At 43.4% G+C, this 20,693-nt stretch overlaps 1 protein-coding gene across 3 annotated transcripts in view; it reads right to left on the reverse strand.

Annotated features, from left to right (window-relative positions):
• The window catches only part of KCNJ5 (potassium inwardly rectifying channel subfamily J member 5), a 66,966-nt gene that overhangs the window by 19,783 nt on the left and 26,490 nt on the right, over positions 1-20,693 (reverse strand). Inside the window, exons 1-2 of one of the 3 annotated variants that reach the window (XM_044281758.1) lie at positions 19,084-19,172; positions 16,129-17,078 (exon numbers count right to left, since the gene is read on the reverse strand). In XM_044281758.1, coding sequence (XP_044137693.1) covers positions 16,129-17,065 — 937 coding nt within the window. In that variant the 5' untranslated portion in view covers positions 17,066-17,078; positions 19,084-19,172. Of the gene's footprint in view, positions 1-16,128; positions 17,082-19,083; positions 19,213-20,693 lie in introns of those variants that run through there. The other 2 variants (XM_044281757.1, XM_044281756.1) reach the window with 2 other exon arrangements.

Consider the following 20,693-nt stretch of genomic DNA (forward strand, 5'->3'; position numbering starts at 1 on the left):
GCGTTGGTGGCGGTTGGGGGGGGGGGGGGTTCTTGGAGTTGGTCATGGTGGAAGCTGAGGACAATTGGACTCCCAGGTGGACCGAGAGGTTGTGGTGAATCGAGGGCGGGGGGGGGGGGGGGGGGTCATTCGGTGGTGCCTTTGAGCTGGGCGTTACGGCTGGAGGTAAGAATGGCTCACCCTGGTTCGGCAGCTCGATGTTTGGGGCTTCAAGGACCTCCCACCATTGGGGGGTTTACAGTATTATGTATGTTATGTTGTATTTGTTATTTAATAAACGGCTGCTGTGGCCATTACATTTCCAGCTGGTGGTCCGTGTTTTATTGGTCATGGGAGGCAATGGTGGGGAAGTGTAATGGTGGAAAAAGGGGTTGTTAGAGGTGGGCTATTAAGGTGGATGGAGATGGCGAACGGGAATAACCAATACCCTCGTCAAGGGTTGGGGGTTGTCCATTTGCTTAAACGTCTCAATTGGCTGCCCTGTCCCATCTGTCCTGCCTCATATTACAGAAGTCGCCCATTAGTATTCTATTTATATGCCAGTTTAGACATAATATTTTACATATGACATGTATATACATGAACTGTAGGCTCTGTTCACTTCTCATTTAGTGTATAGATCTGATGTACTGCACAAAAGTACATAACTAAATACTGGAAGGTTGCAGTTTGTTTCTATAGTTGTATAGTATATATAGTGGGCACTCAATATCTGGTGCTATATATCAGGTATACTACATAGCAGGTACAACACATTTATTCAAAATCAATCAATATGGAAAATGCAATATGACATACTATACACGTTCAGATTATATTCTCACTTATTTCTATTGTAGTGCCTAAAAATTCATGGAAATTATTACATGCATCATTCAAAAAGGAGGTAATATTCATAGATCAAAAAACAGTTTAAAACCGTTTAAAATTCATGGAAATATTCCATAAACCTAAATGATTTCATATATACTTGCTATAGTGCATTCAAATAATGTCCCGTTATTGCACTTCAGTTTCAAAAGTCTCAATATTATAGCTCACTGATAGATAATTAAATCTACAATCACGGTCTTATGGTACACTAGTGGGTTTTCGTGCGTTATAATGTACTCACTGCTTGTTGTCCAGTTTTCTGTTTCTGACTGTGGCAGCGTCCCACCACAAGTCTGTGCACTCACCCAACTTCTTTTGGTCGATGCCGTGTGGCTAGCCAATAATTTATCTCCAAGATGCCGTTGCAGTGATCTAGAGACTCCTTCAGACTTTCCGCTTGGCGTCCCACGTGTTGCAGGTGTATCACGTGTCACCAGCGTGTCCCCGTACTTGGGACGTCAGAGGAACCACGTGATCCACAGCTTCTTCGGTTGACTTGGTTGCAGTTCTTCTGTTTTATCGGGGGCGGTACCAACCTCTGTATGCGCGATTTTTCGTTACTTGTTCGTGACAATCAGCTGATGGCTCCAGAACAATTGGGTGTCTTTTCAATATAAGGATCTCTTCCACTCGCTATACGCGTTTCTAGGTCTCAGACCTCTTCCTCAGTACGCTAACTATGGTGTGAACACAGTCTGAAGGTGATGAAATCCAGCTCACAGCCAGACTTCCACATAACCGCATAGCAGGACAACTAATGCAATGTGAATAAAGCAAGACCATAAGCCACACCCATATCAGACCGTGTGATGGAGGCCACCAGGTGCAAAAGAATGTTTAAATGCCAGGAAAAGGCACATTCAATACATATAAAACAAAATCACAGAAATGTGTGTTCCCGACAGGAATATATTGGCAAAAGTCTCAGCTTTTAATATCTGCTTGTATGACTAACTAGTATAGTCAGTGGCATATCCGTTTGGTGCATTTTTTTCTGTGATTGATACAATTATATTTTCATCCGCACAATGCTCCGTTTTGTGTAGGATGCCTTTGTGGTGCATATGGACCGCGCCGGCATCCTCCATTGTACGCATTTTTTGCTGGAGATTGTAGTTTGCTGCAGTCCACATGCGGTGGGACTGCTCCCCCAATGAGAAACACGCTACCGTGTTTGGGGTTTGAGAAGTTCCCCCATATTTGCCACTATATTTCTGTGATTTTGTCTTATATGTATTGAATGTGCCTTTTCCTGCCATTTAAAAATTATTTTGCACCTGGTAACCTCCATCTCATGGTCTGATACGGGTGTGGCTTACAGTCTTGCTTTATTCACATTGCATTAGTTCTCCTGCTATGCGGTTGTTGTGGCGAAAACCAACCTCGCCACAGTGTTTTGGAGGGGGCTTTTTGCCAGCCTCCTGCCCCAGGATTACGGCCCTTTAAGAGACTTTTACTAACTTTTAAACCCCTGAACCTATTCAAGTGAATTTTGGATAGGTTTGTCCCCAAGTTATACTGGTTAAATTGATATGTTATATGTATGTACAATGTAAACTCACAAAGTTGTAACAATTTATAAGAAGTGTAACTTTTCAGAGTAGGAGATAGTTGAGTAAATACAGAAATGGACTCAAATTATCTCCTAGACAGAGGGGGGAATATGCTGGGTGTGTTTCTGTCCCATTGTGTGTTTAAATGGTGATTTCTGTCCTGTTGTCTCCACATGTGTATTGGCGATTTCCCTTTGTCCTGGGAGATAATTGGATTGCTCCTCGGGTGTCTCCAGGGCAGAGAGGAGGAAACCATGATGCATTGTGGGGATGTGTTGTTTCTGTGTATCCTGAATTGCTACATATCTGTCCTGTGTCCGATTGGTTGCTGTACTTACATTGTATGTGTTCTAATATATTGATTGGTTGTATTTCAAAACCCTGTGGGCAGTACTATGTTTGTGGATGGTGAATAAAAGAGGCTGTACGTGCAAGTACAGTCAGAGGCTGCTTTTATACCTTCATGAAGTTTTGGCTCATGTTTGGGGAATGCGATAACTACACTCTTGGGGATTGCTATATCACAATACTCCCCTGAGTATAAGCTCTTGTAAGAGCTTGTTCATAGTTCCTGCTCTCTGGATGTAGGAGAGGTTCACCCACTGGAAGCTGAAGCCCGATCTTGGGTCCAGCGTGGGTGGAGGACGGTGAGACCCCAACTAAGCTGAGGCGGTTCGTGGGGTCTGCAGTGCGTACGGTGTCAGGTGGAGTGCTTGGAGTCCTCAGAAAGCACTAGGAGCATCTATCGACGGAGGTACCCGGTCAGGGTGCCAGGTGTTCCGTTACAGTTGTGTGGAAGCCTGGCTGTGAGCAGTATTTCATCACCTTCAGACTGTGTTCACACCATAGTTAGCGTAGTGGTAGGACCCTTGCCATGCCGAATGACCGTGATGTGGTGCATGATGGGCTCCGATCTGTTCCTGACAGGAATATATTGGCAAAAGTCTCAGCTTTTAATATCTGCTTATATGACTAGCTAGTATAGTCAGTGGCATATCCGTTTGGTGCATTTTTTCCTGTGATTTATAGGTAAAATCAACTTACATGTTGTATATACCTATGAGAGATGTATCAAATCATTTAAGTTTGAGTTCAGGAAATGTGATAATATAATAAATAAAATAATAATAATAAATAATTAAAGAGACCAAATGAAAGGGTGTAAATAGGGCAACTCAACTAATAGTAAATGGAATAATAATCTACCAGGATTCATAGGATGGCACACAAGAGCATTACTATTGACAAACATTCAATGCTTGCTGGCATCGATGTGGAGGCATTGTATTAGTCTATTCCTGGCGAGGCAGGCCTGAATGCAGTCCAACACTGAGTATGAGGGGTCGCACAATTTTTTTTTTAATGGCAAGATCTACCACCAGCTCAGGGGTACAGCGATGGGTTGCTCTTGAGTGCCATCTTATGTTAACTTACTTCTGGGCTGGTGGGAGTCCACTGTTGTCTTCAGTGAGGTTTTGTTGTCGAGTACCGGGGCCATTTTATTGTGGGCCCGGTACATCAACGACATCTTTATTGTCTGGAACAGTTCTAGATCTGCCTTTTCACAGTTAGTTGAAAAACTAAATTCCAATGCAATTGGCCTAAGCTTTACTTATGAGGTGGACGCAAATACATTACCATTCTTGGACACCTGTATCTGTAGGGGTCAGTCGGATGAATTATGTACTACAACATACAGAAAACCTACTTCTACAAACTCAGTCCTACATTGGTCCAGTGGTCATCCTACTCCTTTTAAAGAAGGGTATTCCAGGCGGACAATATCTGCGTCTACGCTGGAATTGCTCTGAGGACTGAGTTTGTGAGGCAGGCCCAAAACCTTAAGGAGAAGTTTCTCTCTAGAGGTTATCCTGATAACTTATTGCGATAGGCATACCGAAAAGTGATATCAATACCCCGTACTCAAGGAATGTACTGCGGAAACATTGGTCAAGTCTTCTTATGGACCCGGACATCCGTGGGGTTTTACATGACTATCAACATATTACGTTCAGAAGGGGCAAAAGTCTCAGGGATGTTTTGGTCCACAGCCACTACTCCCAAGGGCCCACTCCTGGTACTTGGTTAGATCGCAAACCACTGGGTTGTTTCAGGTGGAGTGGCTGTGTCACTTGTGGTATGATGAAGCCTTCCAAAGCATTCTCCAGGACTAATTTACAACGTTCCTTTCAAATACGCAACTTCATAACCTGCCGTAGTCGTGACGTAATCTAAAAGATAACCTGTGACTGTAAAATCAGGTACATAGGCAAAACTAAACGAGAACTGCAAAGACGTGTAGGGGAACATCTCTGTGATATTGCCAATAACAGAGACACAGCAGTGTCGAGACATGTACACGAACATCATCAGGGAGATCCGCGGTATATCAGTATAGTGGGGATCGAACTGGTCAAACCACCTATTGGGGGGGGGAAGGGGGACTGCGACTGGGATCCAATCCTACTGCAGCGTGAAGCTCGAAGGATCTTCCTATTGCGCACTTTCACCAACTGGCTTAAACGAGCAGCTAAACTTTAGCTGCTTTATCTGATAATCCCCTTCCCTAATATACCTCTCTAATTCCAACCCCCCCCCCCCCCCCCCAAATAAAAAAAAATTAAAAAAAATTAAAAAGAAATTTAAAAAAAAAATAAAAATTCTTCAGTTAGGCGTTAAGGCTCCTTTCACACTAGCGTTCGCTGGTCCGCTCGTGAGCTCCGTTTGAAGGAGCTCATGAGCGGACCCGAACGCAGCCGTCCAGCCCTGATGCAGTCTGAATGGAGCGGATCCGCTCAGACTGCATCAGTCTGGCGGCGTTCAGCCTCCGCTCCGCTCGCCTCCGCACGGACAGGCGTACAGCTGAACGCCGCTTGCAGCGTTCGGGTGTCCGCCTGGCCGTGCGGAGGCGTGCGGATCCGTCCAGACTTACAATGTAAGTCAATGGGGACGGATCCGTTTGAAGATGTCACCCTGTGGCTCAATCTTCAGGCGGATCCGTCCCCCATTGACTTTACATTGAAAGTCTGGACGGATCCGTACGAGGCTATTTTCACACTTAGCTTTTATATGCTAAAATAATGCAGACGGATCCGTTCTGAACGGAGCCTCCGTCTGCATTATTATGAGCGGATCCGTTCAGAACGGATCCGCCCGAACGCTAGTGTGAAAGTAGCCTAAGAACACTGGTCTCTAATTATTATTTATTATTTGTTCCCCCCCCCCCCCCCATTTTATTTGGCGAGTGATCACATTTCCTGAACTCAAACTTACCTGATTTGATACATCTCTCACAGGTATATACAACACATGCGTTGCACTTTAATTATTTCTATCTACTGATTCTGGTGCCACCGTGCACTATAGTCTTTACCTACTGCTGCTTATGTTTTTGATTATTCCATTATAACTATTATCCAAGGGTCTATCATTTTAATACTACATGATTAAAAGTTATGTTTTAAGCCATTAACTGATCACTGTTTTGGTTTTCCGATTTTGCAGTGATCTATATAATTGACATCACGTCATTCCCCTCTTCTCCTTCCTTAGTCATAAATTTGTTTCTATAGTTGGCCATACACATTAGATGCATTTCGGGCAAACCCGCCATTTTGGCGGATTTGGACAACTAAAGTTTATAGTGTCCTCCCGATTCTTCCCCAATGGCCAGTGTAAGGGGAGATAAGGATTGGGCATACTGGATTCAACTGCCTGATTCTTTTGTTCACGGGAAGATCAGTCTGGCACTGACTTTCTGCTCTCCTCCGATTCACTAAATAACAATGCTCAGTCGAGCCAAGCATGCAGATGCACGGGACGGAAGGATCAATATATATAAGCTCTCATTGTCCTATTATTTAGTGTAATCCACAAAGACTATTAGCTTAATAGTGCACTGAGGGTCAGAGACTGAATCCCCCTTAGAACTTAAAGCATATGTCTATGAGGGAAATGCAGTAATTTAAGGGGGTCTCATTCTCTGCCTCTGATTGTCCTATTACTAATAGCTTTTGTGGCTTGTACTAACAGTACTAGGCCAATGAAAAGGTACTATAGATATATATATATACACACCACCTAGAGACCACAGTGTAAAGCTCCCTACACATTGCAGCACAGTGTGTGACTGACTATTACACTAGTCACACACAAAGTGATTAAGATTGCTGCACCAGGCCTGCAGCCTCCTACTTACTGAGGTCGACGATGTGCCAGTCAATGAGGCAGTTACTGGGCATGGCTTTGGTTGTCAAACTAGAGGGCGATTTCAAAAAACTTATCCTAAAGAACTACGGGCCTCTTGTCCCCTCACTGCAATGGCGCCGGCAGTGGGAGACACGCCTCTGCAGAGCCAGAGTCTAGATGTGGTGATGCTGAAATACAGCTGGCCAATAAGAAGAGACAGCATCAGGGCATATCACTGCTTATTGGCCAGCCGTATCTGGCTTACAGGCAGGGAAGCAGTACGAGCAGTGGGTATTAGCATACAAAACCTCCTTCCTGCTGCTGTGTAGACAGGCTTGCAAGATGAGAAATTGAGGGAGCGAGGCCCTTCAGCCTGGCCGGGCCCCCAACCTCACAGGCCCCATTGCAATTGCGTGGTCTGCTGCCATTAGCGGTACGCCACTGAAGGGGAAGAGTGATCTTTAATGCCGTTGCTCCTCCCCATACTGTTTACACAGCACGATCTGTAGTGGGAAACTATGATCTTCGTGCTGCACAAAAGATGCAATTACCCGATGAAGCGCTTTGCTTGTTCATCGGGTATTCGGCGATGCATTTACACCGCCAGATTAACGCTAACGGCTGTTACTAATAACGCTGGTTAGCGATGATCTGTTCAATTGTCGGCCCCTGTAAAAGGGCCCTTAAGCCACATTCTTATCGGTAAGATAATAACAGAACCATAATGAGTGAGTGTTTATAAGGTCAAAGAGCAGAGATGAGGAATCCGGCAGATTCGCTGAGGGACCAGAGAGGAAATTTAGATTCTATCTAATTCTATCTCCTGTACAGAAAAAAAATGTAATTAGACTTACCAGTAATTTTGTTTCCTTGAATCCACCATGACGGCTACCATAGAGAGATGACCTTTGTCCTCTATAGGGGCAGGAACACAGAGTTTAAAAGGCCACCACCCACTCTCACCCTCAGTGTTTTACAAATTACCAAAGTGGGTGCAGCCTAAGTGTCTATAAAATAAAGCTTATCTAAATAGGTATAGACCAAGTGATAAATATACATCAACCCAAAAATCCTATATATATATATATATATATATATATATATATATATATATATATATATAATAAATGAAAGACACCGCAGCACTCCATTTGGTGAAAAAAGTGGGACCCTTTATTCACCTGTGCGACGTTTCGGTCCGCTCACTGGGACCATTCTCAAGCAACTGGTCCCAGTGAGCGGACCGAAACGTCGCACAGGTGAATAAAGGGTCCCACTTTTTTCACCAAATGGAGTGCTGCGGTGTCTTTCATTTATTCTAAATTTACACCCTGGTAAGGTGTGTTCACCGCTGGCACCCACACATTTATTATCAGGAGTGCTGCTCTGATTTTTCATCGCCTATATATATATATATATATATATTTATTTTTGCGATTTTACGTCATACTCAGATCCTAAATATGTACAGGGTGGGAATAACCGAGCCGTCATGGTGGATTTAGGGAAACAAAATTACTGGTAAGTCTAATTACGGTTTTCCTTATCATCCACCATGACGGCTACCTAAAGAACTACCAGATTATTTGGTTGGGGGGGGGGGGGGTAATAGCAGCTTGCAGAATTTTTTGACCAAAGGACAAATCTGCCCCAGCTGAAACATTAACACAATAGTGTTTTATGAACGTGTTTATACTTGACCAGGCAGCCGCTTTGCAGATGGTATCTAGTGAAACGCCAGCCTTCTCTGCCTAAGAGGATGCCATTGCCCTGGTGGAATGGGCTCTAATGTTGGTCGGGCTAGACAGACAGTAACATGGAGTAACAGCATGAGATGGTAGATTTAATCCAGTGCCCGATAGAGGCCTTGGAAACTTTTTTTCTCCTTGTTCTGCCCTGCAAACTGAGCTAGGAGGTTATCATCTTTCCTAAAATCTGTCTGACAAAGGTGTGAATGGGGGCTTCGTCAGAACTCTCAATACTATGTTTAAGTCCCATTGTGGTACCCTTGGGGTAAGGGACGGTCTTATTCTGGACGCTGCCCGTATGAACCTCCTAATCCATCTGTGGCTGGATAGGTCAGAGTCATAGAAAGCTCCCAATGCAGAAATTTGTACTTTTAACATACTTGGTTTAAGTTCCATGTCCAGGCCCCTTTGAAGAAAATCTGAATAGGCTGGGGTTCTGATGTATGATCAGACCTTGAGATAAAAGGTTCGCTTGGTATGGAATTTCCCATGGGTCCTCCATGGCTAGCTCCTTTAGGATGGAGAACCAGCTTCTCTTGGGCCAATATGGGACTACCAGTATTACTGTTACGGGATCCCTCAATATTTTTTGCAAGGCTCTGGGAATTAGAGCCCAGGGAGGAAAGGCGTATGCTAGATCCCGCATCTATTGCCCAAGGATGGTCTCTGGGATTTAGGGATCAGATTCAATCTACTTTTGTGTTTTGTTTTGACACAAAGAGGTCAACCTGGGGTGTTCCCAATTTTTTGCAGATCTTCATAAAAATTTCCTGGCACAGAGACCACTCCCCAGGGTCTAGAGCAGGGATCAGCAACCTTCGGCACTCCAGCTGCTGTGAAACTACAACTCCCAGCATGCAAACATGCTGAACTGTTCTTCTATGGGAGCTAGAAGTGACTGGAGCATTCTGGGAGTTATAGTTTCTGAACAGCTGGAGTGCCGAAGGTTGCTGATCCCTGGTCTAGAGTCTTCCTGCTGAGGTAGTCGGCTTCTATTTTTTCCAGAGCCTTTAAAATGGACAGCTGTAATGGAAAGAACATTTTCTTCTGCCCACCGGAAGATTTGTTCTGCAAGCTTCTTTAGACCTGGAGATTTTGTGCCCCCCTGGTGTTTTAGATAGGCTACCGTTGTTGTATTGTCTGAAAATACTTTTAGGTGTTTTTTGAGTAATAAGTTGTAAGATACTTTTATGGTTTCCCACACGGCTCTCAATTCCTTGTATTTTGGCAATCTGATTTTTACATCGTCTGACCATTTGCCTTGCCAGTTTGAGGAGTCCACTTTCGCACCCCATCCCTGGCCGCTTGCGTCCGTTATGATTTGGATCTCTGGGACTGTATCCCAGGTTACACAATTGAATAGGTTCTTTCTTTCCTTCCACCAATTTAGATCTAGTTTTACATGGTGAGGAATTGAACGTTTTCCGACTAAGGAGGATTGCTCTCCGTCCCAATTCCGGAGTATCCAGGTTTGTGTTGTTCTGGAGTGTGCTTGGGCCCAAGCTATGGTCGTAATGCATGAGGTCATCGACCCCAGTATGCTCATTGCTTCTCTTATCAAGCAATTTTTCTGAGCATGGAATTTTTGTATCCTTACCCTGAAAGCCTCTAGCTTTTCTAGTGAGAGGGATGACGACTGGGAAACTAAGTCTAGTGAATCCCCCAGAAATTTTATTTTTGTGTCTGGTATTAAACAAGATTTTTTCGTGTTTATTAGCCAGTCCAGTTTTGACATCTCTTGTATGACATAGTCGGTCAGTCTGGATGTTATCAACTCTCCTACAATGAGGAAGTCATCTAAATAAGGAAACATTTTTAGACTGTTTAGTCTGAAGTATACTATCATTTCTATTATAATTTTCGTAAAAACCCTTGGGGCAGAAGAAATGCCGAAGGGCAACGCTGTGAATTGAAAATGATTTATTATGCCTTTCTGGTCTTTTATCGCGAACCTGAGGTAGGCTTGCGATTTTTGATGTATAGGGACATGATAGTATGCGTCCTTGAGGTCGATAGAAGTCACGTAAGCCCCTTTTTTGATTAGGGGAATTATGGACGCGATCGACTCCATCTTGAATTTTTGATAGGTTATGTGCTTGTTTAATTGTTTGAGATTTATGATGGTACGAGAGGATCAGTTGGGTTTTTGGACCAGGAATAGTCTTGAGTAAAACCCCCTCCCCCTTTCTGGCTTAGGGACCTCTGTTATGACGCCTGAAATTTTTAAGTCTAAGATTCCCTGCCAGATCTTTTTTAACACGCTTGGGCTGTGGGATGTCACCTGAAATCTTTTTGGGGGTTTTGAGGAAAATTCTATGCCGTATCCGCTTTGGATTATATTAAGGGCCCAAGGATTTTTGGTCACCTTCTCCCATGGCGATAGAAAATTCCTCAATCTTCCCCCGACGCTGGCGTCATTGCTTATCGGACTGTTTGTTCTGGGGATTAAGGAGGAAACCCCTGCCTTTGCCTCCTTTTGGATAACTCCATCGTCCCATCTTCCCTTTAGCTCTATAGGATTTTGACTGGTTAGAGTAGGGACAAAAAGGTTTTTTCTTTTTCTCTTCTGGAATCCTTGTTTTGTATTCACTGCCTTTTCTAAGATTGTGTCGAGAACAGGCCCAAACAGATACTCTCCAGAGAAGGCAATGGAGCACAGTTTGGCTTTTGATGCTCTGTTACACCCCCCCCCCCCAGGACTTAACCCATAACGCCCTTCTTGCAGCGTTTGAAAGAGCTGCGTCCTTCGCGGCGAATCTGACAGATTCCGCAGAGGCGTCAGCTAAAAAGGCCGTGGCGGACCTAAGAAGGGGGATGGAACCTAGGATTTCTTCCCTGGGAGTCTTGTTTTTTAAATGGTTCTCAAGCTCATTAAGCCAGATATACATAGTTCTGGCAACTGATGTCGCTGCCAGGGGCGTAGCTGTAGGGGGTGCAGAGGTCACAGTCGCTACTGGGCCCAGGAGCCTGAGGGGCCCCAAAGACCCTTGTACTGCATAAGAAAACACCAGTATTATAGAAAGTGCATGTAGGTAAAGTTACATCTCTGGCTGGAGGGAGGGGGTTAGGTCAAGAATTTGGCTAAGGGGGGGTGCAGTTTTAATTTTTGCCTCAGGCAGCATGAAGGCTATGTGCTTCCCTGCCCCCTGGCCATAAAGCACTGAGGGAAGAAGGGCCCAAGCTGAACTCTTGCACCCGGGCCCATGAGTCTTTAGCTACGCCCTTGGTCGCTGCTATGTTGGTCTTAATACCAAACATAGAGGTCTCCCAGCATTTACGTAGCAGAGAATCGGCTTTCCTCTCCATTGGGTCAGATAATTGTGAAGAGTACTCAAATTGGAGGGAAGTATTTTTTTTACCACCTTTGCAACCTGAACGTCGATTTTTAGTGTCTCAAAGATTTTTGTTTCGGCTGGGTCAAACAACAATCTTTGTCTAAATTCCCTAAAGACCCACAGTCTCTTCAGGATCACTCCATTCGTCCCCCAAACATTTCTAGTGATGAGCGGGAGGTGCCATATTCGATTACAACAAAATTCGTTTCATATTCGCTAGAATATTCGTTTCATATTCGTCGAAATCGAATATTCGTCATTTTTCTAGTTATCGCGATTATTATGCGATTTAAATAATCGTGTATTGCGATTGTAACTTAAGGCTACTTTCCCATTGGTTTGATATCTAGAATTAGGGAAGATGACGAATATGAAGAATGTATTCGTCATATTCCTCAAAACGAAGATAACAAAGTATTCTCCATCTTCGTTTTAGCTACCTATTCATCAACTTCCCTAATTCTAGCAATCAAATAGGAAAGTTGACTATAGAGACAGCTAAGTTGACGAATAGGTAGCTAAAACGAAGATGGAGAATACTTTGTTATCTTCGTTTTGAGGAATATGACTAATACATTCGTCATATTCGCCAATTCTACCAAGCCAACGATAGTAAACAAGGTCCAAGTTGAAATCACAATTCGATTATTATTACTTGAATTAATCGAATTGCGATTTCAACGCAATTCTCAAATCAGACAGTACATTCTAGTATGGAGACGTTCCCATGGTAATGGGGACGCCCCATGAGCACGGAAGTCGGCAGAAGCAGCAACTGGCACTGACTGGAGCAGCCAGGAATCCTAAGGACAGGTAAGAACTACTTTAGGGAAGGGGGGGGAAAAAATAAAAAAAATAAATATTTGAAATATCGAATTTATAGCACTATATTCGAAATATTCGCGAATTAGCGAAGTGCTGATATTCGCAAACAAAAACAAAAAAACGATATTCGAATATTCACGCTCAACACTAAACATTTCATCTTGAACCGATTTGGGCTTTTGGCCACAAAAGGTAGTCAATGTCTTCAGAAGAAATATAAAATTTTCTTGCGTCCTCCACAATTTTGCCCTCAGACAAGTTTTCATCTTCAGAGGAGGATGGAATAGATATTCTGGGGTTTTTGGGCGGAAGTAAGGAAACAGATTTATGCGAGGCCAAGGAGGACTTAATTTTGCTCTGTATCATGGACTTAACCTCCATGAGGATAGACGGCTGTTTCTCTTTTACCAGATTATTAATACAAGGCTGACAGAGTTTTAGTATAGCCTTCCTATAGCCTTTTAGCACAAGTAGCACATCTTGCGTTTCTGGCCTTGATCTTAGCTTTTGCCCCCTATAAGAGAGGAGCGACCACGCATTAGGCAAGTATAAGGCACACAGAAAGAAACTATTTGTTTCTTATCCCCCACAGGGTAACTGCCTGTTGGAGTGGCCAAGGGGGGGTCCGATTCCATGAGGCTTGCCGGGGTATCTGGAGCAGGCATCTCCTGGAGCTGACAGGACTTCACAGTGGAGGCAAGGATTATTCAAATGTGCCGCTCTTTACATGCCGAGCGGTGTCTGATGTCATTGGTATGCACGCGCATGCGCTCTCCACTGTAGCCTAGCTCCACCCCCACCCGGAAATACCATAGTGTCGGACCTGCGGCAGGTAGGGATGCCGGCGTGCCGTGCTCATGGCGGTCTGCTTCCGCACTGGAGAGAAGGGAGACCCTGGTATATGGAGGGAAAACAGGCCCCCGATAACAGGGACGAGTTCCCTCAAGTGCTACACCTCTGCCCAGCATTGGAATATACCGCAGAAGGGCAGCGGGAGATAGGAAACGATACCGCACAATACAGGTACCTAACAATTGTTTTCTTAAAGCTATACCTCCCACCGGAGGCAGTGGCGGATTACAATAGGGACGTTCGGGTCGGCAGCCCCGGGCCCAGCACTGCTGGGGGGCCCAACACCGACCCGAACGCCCACATACTGCGGCGGGGGATGGGAGCGCATAGCTCCCTGTCCCGTCACCGATCACCACCATAGGCTTCAGGCCTAGTAGGTGGTCAAATCCCGACGCAGGCGGGCGTGATGACGTCATCGCTCGCCTGTGCCAGGACGCAGCACTGTGACGTGTGCACGCCCGCCTCATTCCGCCTTTCTCTGTGAGCAAGCGCCTGGCCCTGGACATAGGTGAGTATTTGGCTTTTAATTTTTTTTTTCTTTTTTATTTCATGTGCCTACTTTGGGGGGACATGTGGGGAGTGACACACAGGAGGACATATTAGTGAAGAGACATCTAGTACATCGGGGGGGGGGGGGAATGTGGGGGCTGTGTGGGGCCAAATTATTATGGGAGGAACTACTATGTGGGGGAAACTATTGTATGGGGGCAGTGTGGGGGAAATTGCTATATGGGGCAGTGTGGGGGAAATTGCTATATGGGGCAGTGTGGGGGAAATTGCTATATGGGGCAGTGTGGGGGAAATTGCTATATGGGGCAGTGTGGGGGAAATTGCTATATGGGGCAGTGTGGGGGAAATTGCTATATGGGGCAGTGTGGGGGAAATTGCTATATGGGGCAGTGTGGGGGAAATTGCTATATGGGGCAGTGTGGGGGAAATTGCTATATGGGGCAGTGTGGGGGAAATTGCTATATGGGGCAGTGTGGGGGAAATTGCTATATGGGGCAGTGTGGGGGAAATTGCTATATGGGGCAGTGTGGGGGAAATTGCTATATGGGGCAGTGTGGGGGAAATTGCTATATGGGGCAGTGTGGGGGAAATTGCTATATGGGGCAGTGTGGGGGAAATTGCTATATGGGGCAGTGTGGGGGAAATTGCTATATGGGGCAGTGTGGGGGAAATTGCTATATGGGGCAGTGTGGGGGAAATTGCTATATGGGGACAGTGTGGGGGAAATTGCTATATGGGGACAGTGTGGGGGAAATTGCTATATGGGGCAGTGTGGGGGAAATTGCTATATGGGGCAGTGTGGGGGAAATTGCTATATGGGGCAGTGTGGGGGAAATTGCTATATGGGGACAGTGTGGGGGAAATTGCTATATGGGGCAGTGTGGGGGAAATTGCTATATGGGGACAGTGTGGGGGAAATTGCTATGTGGGGACAGTGTGGAGCAAATTACTATGTAGGGGAAATTACTGTGTGGGGGCAAACTACTATATGGGAGCAGTTTGGGGAAATTACTGTGGGGCAAATTACTATGCGGGATTACTATGTGGGGCAGTGTGGTGGAAATTACTATATGGGAGTGTTGCTATTTGGGAGGCACTGTAGGGGAAATTCTATTATTTTTGGGGACACTATACAGGGATTATTGCCTGTAGCACAATAGAGGGTGGTATTATTACTCGGGGCACTCTAGGGAACATTATAGATGCTGTGGACACTATATAGGAACATTTGGGGTAATTTATCAAACTGGTGTAAAGTAGAACTGGCCTAGTTGCTCATAGCAGCCAATCAGATTCCACCTTTCATATTTGACAGCTCTTTTGGAAATCCAGTTCTACTTTACGCCAGTTTGATAAATGACTCCAATTATGTCTACTGGGGTCACTATTTTTTCAGCAGTATAGTACCTGGGGCACAACGGGCACAGTATTGGGGGTGGCAGCAGGATGACACTGTGGGGACACCAGGATGAGGAGGTTGATGGAAAAATTGAGAAATCTAACGTGTCTGTGTTACAAACTCTGTAGAGACGAGATGCGGCTGAAAGAATTTGCCATGGTGGTCTGGGTCAAATGGAGGAGAAGAGGAAAGAAGGTCTACATGACAGGAGATGTCACTGGATGTAACAGGTATGTGGTGCTGTATTCTCCTCCATGTCTTTTTTATTATAATTATATGTATTTTAAATTTGGCGACCAAATTTTGCCGTTTAGAGACCAATTTGGGGAATTTTTTTTTGTCTGAAGATGTCATATGGCCTAGGAAGAGACTGTGGTGCTCATGAAGCACCGCAGCCTCTTCATACAAAAAAAATAATAATTTAAACTAAAATGGAGGGAGGGGCCCAAGTTGGGTAGACAGCCCCGGGCCTATCATGCACTTAATCCACCCCTGACCGGAGGTGCTCTGTGTAGGTGCTCCATAGGGACAGGAAAACACTGATGGTGAGAGTGGGTGGTGGCCTTTTAAACTCTGTGTTCCTGCCCCTATAGAGGACAAAGGTCATCTCTCTATGGTAGCCGTCATGGTGGATGATGAGGAAAAAAGCTTTCCATATCTGTAATAAAGACCAATTTTAAAACAGACAGTGGATACCCCCTCTATATACAGGCAGGATACCCCCTATATACAGTGCACCCCCACAACAGAAAAATAAAAAAGTTAGCCAGAATTTTTTTATCAAGATTATAATCATCCATAAAGTTGTATTAATCAAGTTTTTTTTTTTTGTAAGTACTGCTTACCTGTAGCTTCCACCATGCCTTCTAAAATGACAATTACTTCTAAGACTTCAGTATCCAGCTGGGAGCGAGACATTTCCCAAAATGGGCTCTTCTCATTGATTTCATGTGAAATGATCAGAGGAGACACAAGGAAGAGACGGTCATCTCCAGTGTCAAAACCAACATTGATGTCCGTTTGATCGAGAGGGATGAATTCTCCTTCCTTTGTCTGCTTGGATTTAATGAGTTTGGCTCTGATTGAGGCTTCCACAATATGGGAACTTCGCAGATCTCCAACTCTGAACATAAGACACAATTTCCCATCCCTGAGGGAAATAACTGCGTTATTTGAAAACATGAGGGTCTCAGCTCGTTTCTTAGGTTGGCTTATTTTTACAAACATGCAACCAACCATCAAGGCATTCACAATGGAGCCTAGAATGGCTTGAATTAACAGTAGGACAATTCCTTCAGGACACTTCTCAGTTATCACCCGGTATCCATAGCCAATGGTGGTTTCAGTTTCAATTGAAAAAAGAAATGCAGACACAAAACCATTAAGATTTTCCACACAAGGGACCCAACTTTTGTCATCTACGTGTTCAAGATCTCCCCTGACGTAAGCAATAAACCACCAAAGAAGCCCAAAAAACAGCCACGTGACTGTGTATGCAAGGGTAAAGATGAATAGGCTAAAATGCCACTTGAGGTCTACTAATGTGGTGAAGAGGTCACTGAAGTATCGGTAGGTCTCTTTGACATTGCCATGATGAACATTGCATTTGCCATCTTTCTCCATGTACCTCTGCCGTGGTTTTTTGTGCTCATAAGGCAGATGGGACCAGTCCTCATTGATGGCTGGGTCTTCTCGAGCCTGTTTAGGTAACTTTTTAGGCTCCCTGGGAATTATGTCAACTGCTAGGTCCTGGTCCATGGAAACTCTTAAGTCTCTTGCCATGATGGGTGTGTAACTGCTGTAAGAGAAAAGGAAAACTCATTAAAAAAATAAATCCTGTGACACACATTACACACACAAAAATCCCTTTACTCATGGTGTCAGAGTCAATAGTAGCTGATGACTATATCAGAGAGATTCTAAGCAGTTTGAGAATATATTACAAACATAAATCACTCCTGAGTTGTCAGGAGGTAACTACATTTCTCCATTAAAAGTAGTAAGTCATTTTATCATTTTAGCAAACCTAAAATAACCCCATACCAACTGTATTGTAGAGGAGGTGATCATTCAATTCATATGATGCGCAGAACATATAGATTTATGGATGTTTGCATGCTTTACATGTAGTGAGGCCTCCTAATATACACCTAGGACAACAACCTTTTTTATTTGTACAGAAGATTAGATGAATAAAAAGGCATTTTGTGAAATGTTCTACGATTATATAATATAGTATTCTTTCAATATCTTCTAAATATTGGCTTGTCGTCTTTAAATGAAGATGCCGTTTACAGCAAGAAACTGCCTTCATTCACTGACAGCAAACCGTTCTTGAAAATGGTAAATGCACAGTCAATAAAAAGTTGTAGATCTGTTCATCATAGAATTACTAAGACTTAGTGTCATACCACTGAAAATCCCATTTGGAACTACTGAAAGCTTAACATTACAATAAACGGACTCTCTCTCTTACAGGACACCCAGTTACAGTCACATATAGTGCCCCGAAAAAGTATTCATACTCCTTGAACTTTTCCAAAAAATAAAATCACATTACACCCACAAACTTCAATGTATTTTATTGGGATTTTAAGTTATAGACTTCTAGGAAATGGTCATAATGATGAGGACCAGTATTGGTATCTGATAAGGGAGCTGGGACCACAAATACATCAGTGTGAGGCTTTCTGTATATTACAGATGTCCCCAGCATTATACTCCTGGAGATCAGCTCTTATCTAGGCACACCATGAAGGGCACCTCCCCTCACCAGGCTTCTTTACTGGTTCAGATTTGCAGAATGCTAAACCAGAAGATGCATTTCACAAACCAATCCGATATTAAGACACCAGTAACAGCTTGCTCAGTGGTACATGGGGCAAGTTCAAACCGTTTTTTGGAGGATGTTTTGAGGCAGATTTTACAGCCAAAGCCAGAAGTGGATCCAGGAGTAAGGAAAAGTAGATGTTCCTCCTTTATAATTTTGATTCCTTTAAGCATTGGGTGAAAAACTGCAGAAATATCTGCCTCAAATCCTCGTCCAAAAACCTCCATGTGGAAATATAAACCACATTTACCTGAAATTAATCAGGCTCCTAATACTTGCCACCACACATCACATTTTCCTCTTCAGAAACCTTCATTGGGGTATCCTGAAGGAACACACATCCACCACTCCTCACATCATAGCAGCAGATCATCACTAAAGAGGATGATGTCAGACACCCCATTCACACATCTACGGAATACAAAGTTTTACCTTGATCGGATGGAAGTCAACCACAAGTATATGACAAAGTAATTTACACTAGTCAGCTACACTGATGTCAAGCATGGCATAACTCAGATCAGGAGGCTTTTATCAGTTCAATGTTCCAGGAAGTAAACTTTCTATATAAACCAGAGGGAGGAATTATACAAATCTACACAAAAGGAACAAAAAAATGTAGATAAACCTGGTAGCATATATAGTATTAAGACTACATGACTACAAAAAATGTAGATAAACCTGGTAGCATATATAAGTATTAAGACTACATGACTACAAAAAATGTAGATAAACCTGGTAGCATATATAGTATTAAGACTACATGACTACAAAAAATGTAGATAAACCTGGTAGCATAAATAGTATTAAGACTACATGACTACACTACTATTATACACAGAAATCTACTCAACAATATCACACCATGAATAAGGCTCAGCGATGTCCAACATGGTCACATTTCCTAACTACATCACACAATGGGGCAAAGCTTTAGATATAGCATTTAAAGAATAAAATCAGTGCTCACCCAGCCCTAGGTTTGTGGTGCCCTCACATCACCAGCCTACAGGCAGGATGCAGATGTGTCACAGTTGTAAGTGTGACAGGGAGTCTTTTCCTCTCTGTGATTCCAGTATCTACTGCTCTGACATTGTATGTCCATCCTCTGCCTCTGGCAGTCTGTTTAACCCCTTCAGTCCCCCCCGGAGGCTTCATAGAGAGCAGGGAGTCTGAATATGGACTATAGAAGCAATGATAAAGGAGTCCAATAAAATTAAGAGAAATAACTGCCCCCAGAGCTGAAGGAACTGTTCGTTAATCCCTCTACAGACTTCATAGTGTACTGCTTTAGTGCACAGCTTCATGGTACATTCATGTTTTATGGGTTATAAAAGCAGGATGAGTTTTTAGGAAGAACAAATGTTGCATCTTTCCGTGTCCATTCTGGTTTTTTTTTGCGGACCCTATGCGGAACCATTAACTTCAATGGGTCCACAAAAAAAACTGAAGTTACTCTGTGTGCATTCCGAATGTCCGTATTTTCATTCCGCAAAAAAATAAAAAAAATAAAAAAAATAGAACATGTCCTATTATTGTCCACATTATGGACAAGGATAGTACTGTTCTATGAAGGGACAGCTGTTCCTTTCCGCAAAATACGGAATGCACACAGATGTCAGCCGTATTTTTTGCGGATCAGTTTTTTGCAGACAGCAAAATACATACGGTCGTGTGAAAGAGGCCCAACTCTGATACAATGTGCCCATTTTAGACCATACCCTTGTGTATATATTTCCCACAAACTATCTAAAAATGGTGGAATCTCCATTTATTTTCTCTTTTACATTAACTGATGAAAAACAATCAATTAAATAAAAGGACAACCTGCCACGAGCAAAACATGACCAAGTAATCATACTCACCAGGTGAAAGAAAAATCTGAAGATAGGTCAAATCCCTGAGGAGAAAGGGTTACCCGAGGCGGGCCAATGCCAGGACAGTGTCACACATTGCAGAACATTCCTGACCACGCTCCATAAATAAACGCCAACCTGATAGTATGAACATGAGGATAATGCACGTCTGGTCACCCATTTCCTGAGATCCTGACCCATCGCTACTCTACAAAATAGAAACCACCAACTTCCTTCAGTAAAGAGTCATAGACAATTACTTTTTTTTTGCTAATCGGTAAAATAAAATACTAGATGTTTTTTCATCCGGCAGTGATCTACAGTCATGAGAAAAAGTACACAATCTTCAAATTCTTTGGTTTTAAGTATCAGGAGATAATAATAAATACATAAAAACTGTTTCTTAAAAGGTCTTAACCCCTTGATGACATTTGGAGCAGAGCGAGATCCATGGCTGCCGTGTGCCACCTGGACATAGTAACATATTGAATTTCTCATAGACTTCAATTTTAAAAAGTATCTTTTTAAAAATATTAAAAAATGTATACCATCCCTATTTCCCTAGAATTAAAATAAACAAAAAACTAAACATCATAGGCATCACTGCATCTCAAAACACTTGTACTATTAAAGTATAAAAAAAAATATGTTTCCCATACGGCGGATGGTGTATCAAAATGACTGAATAACGATCAGGCTCCATTCACACGTCCGCAACGTGTTT

The sequence above is a fragment of the Bufo gargarizans genome, chromosome 2, assembly GCF_014858855.1.
Source record: "Bufo gargarizans isolate SCDJY-AF-19 chromosome 2, ASM1485885v1, whole genome shotgun sequence".
Taxonomy (NCBI): domain Eukaryota; kingdom Metazoa; phylum Chordata; class Amphibia; order Anura; family Bufonidae; genus Bufo; species Bufo gargarizans.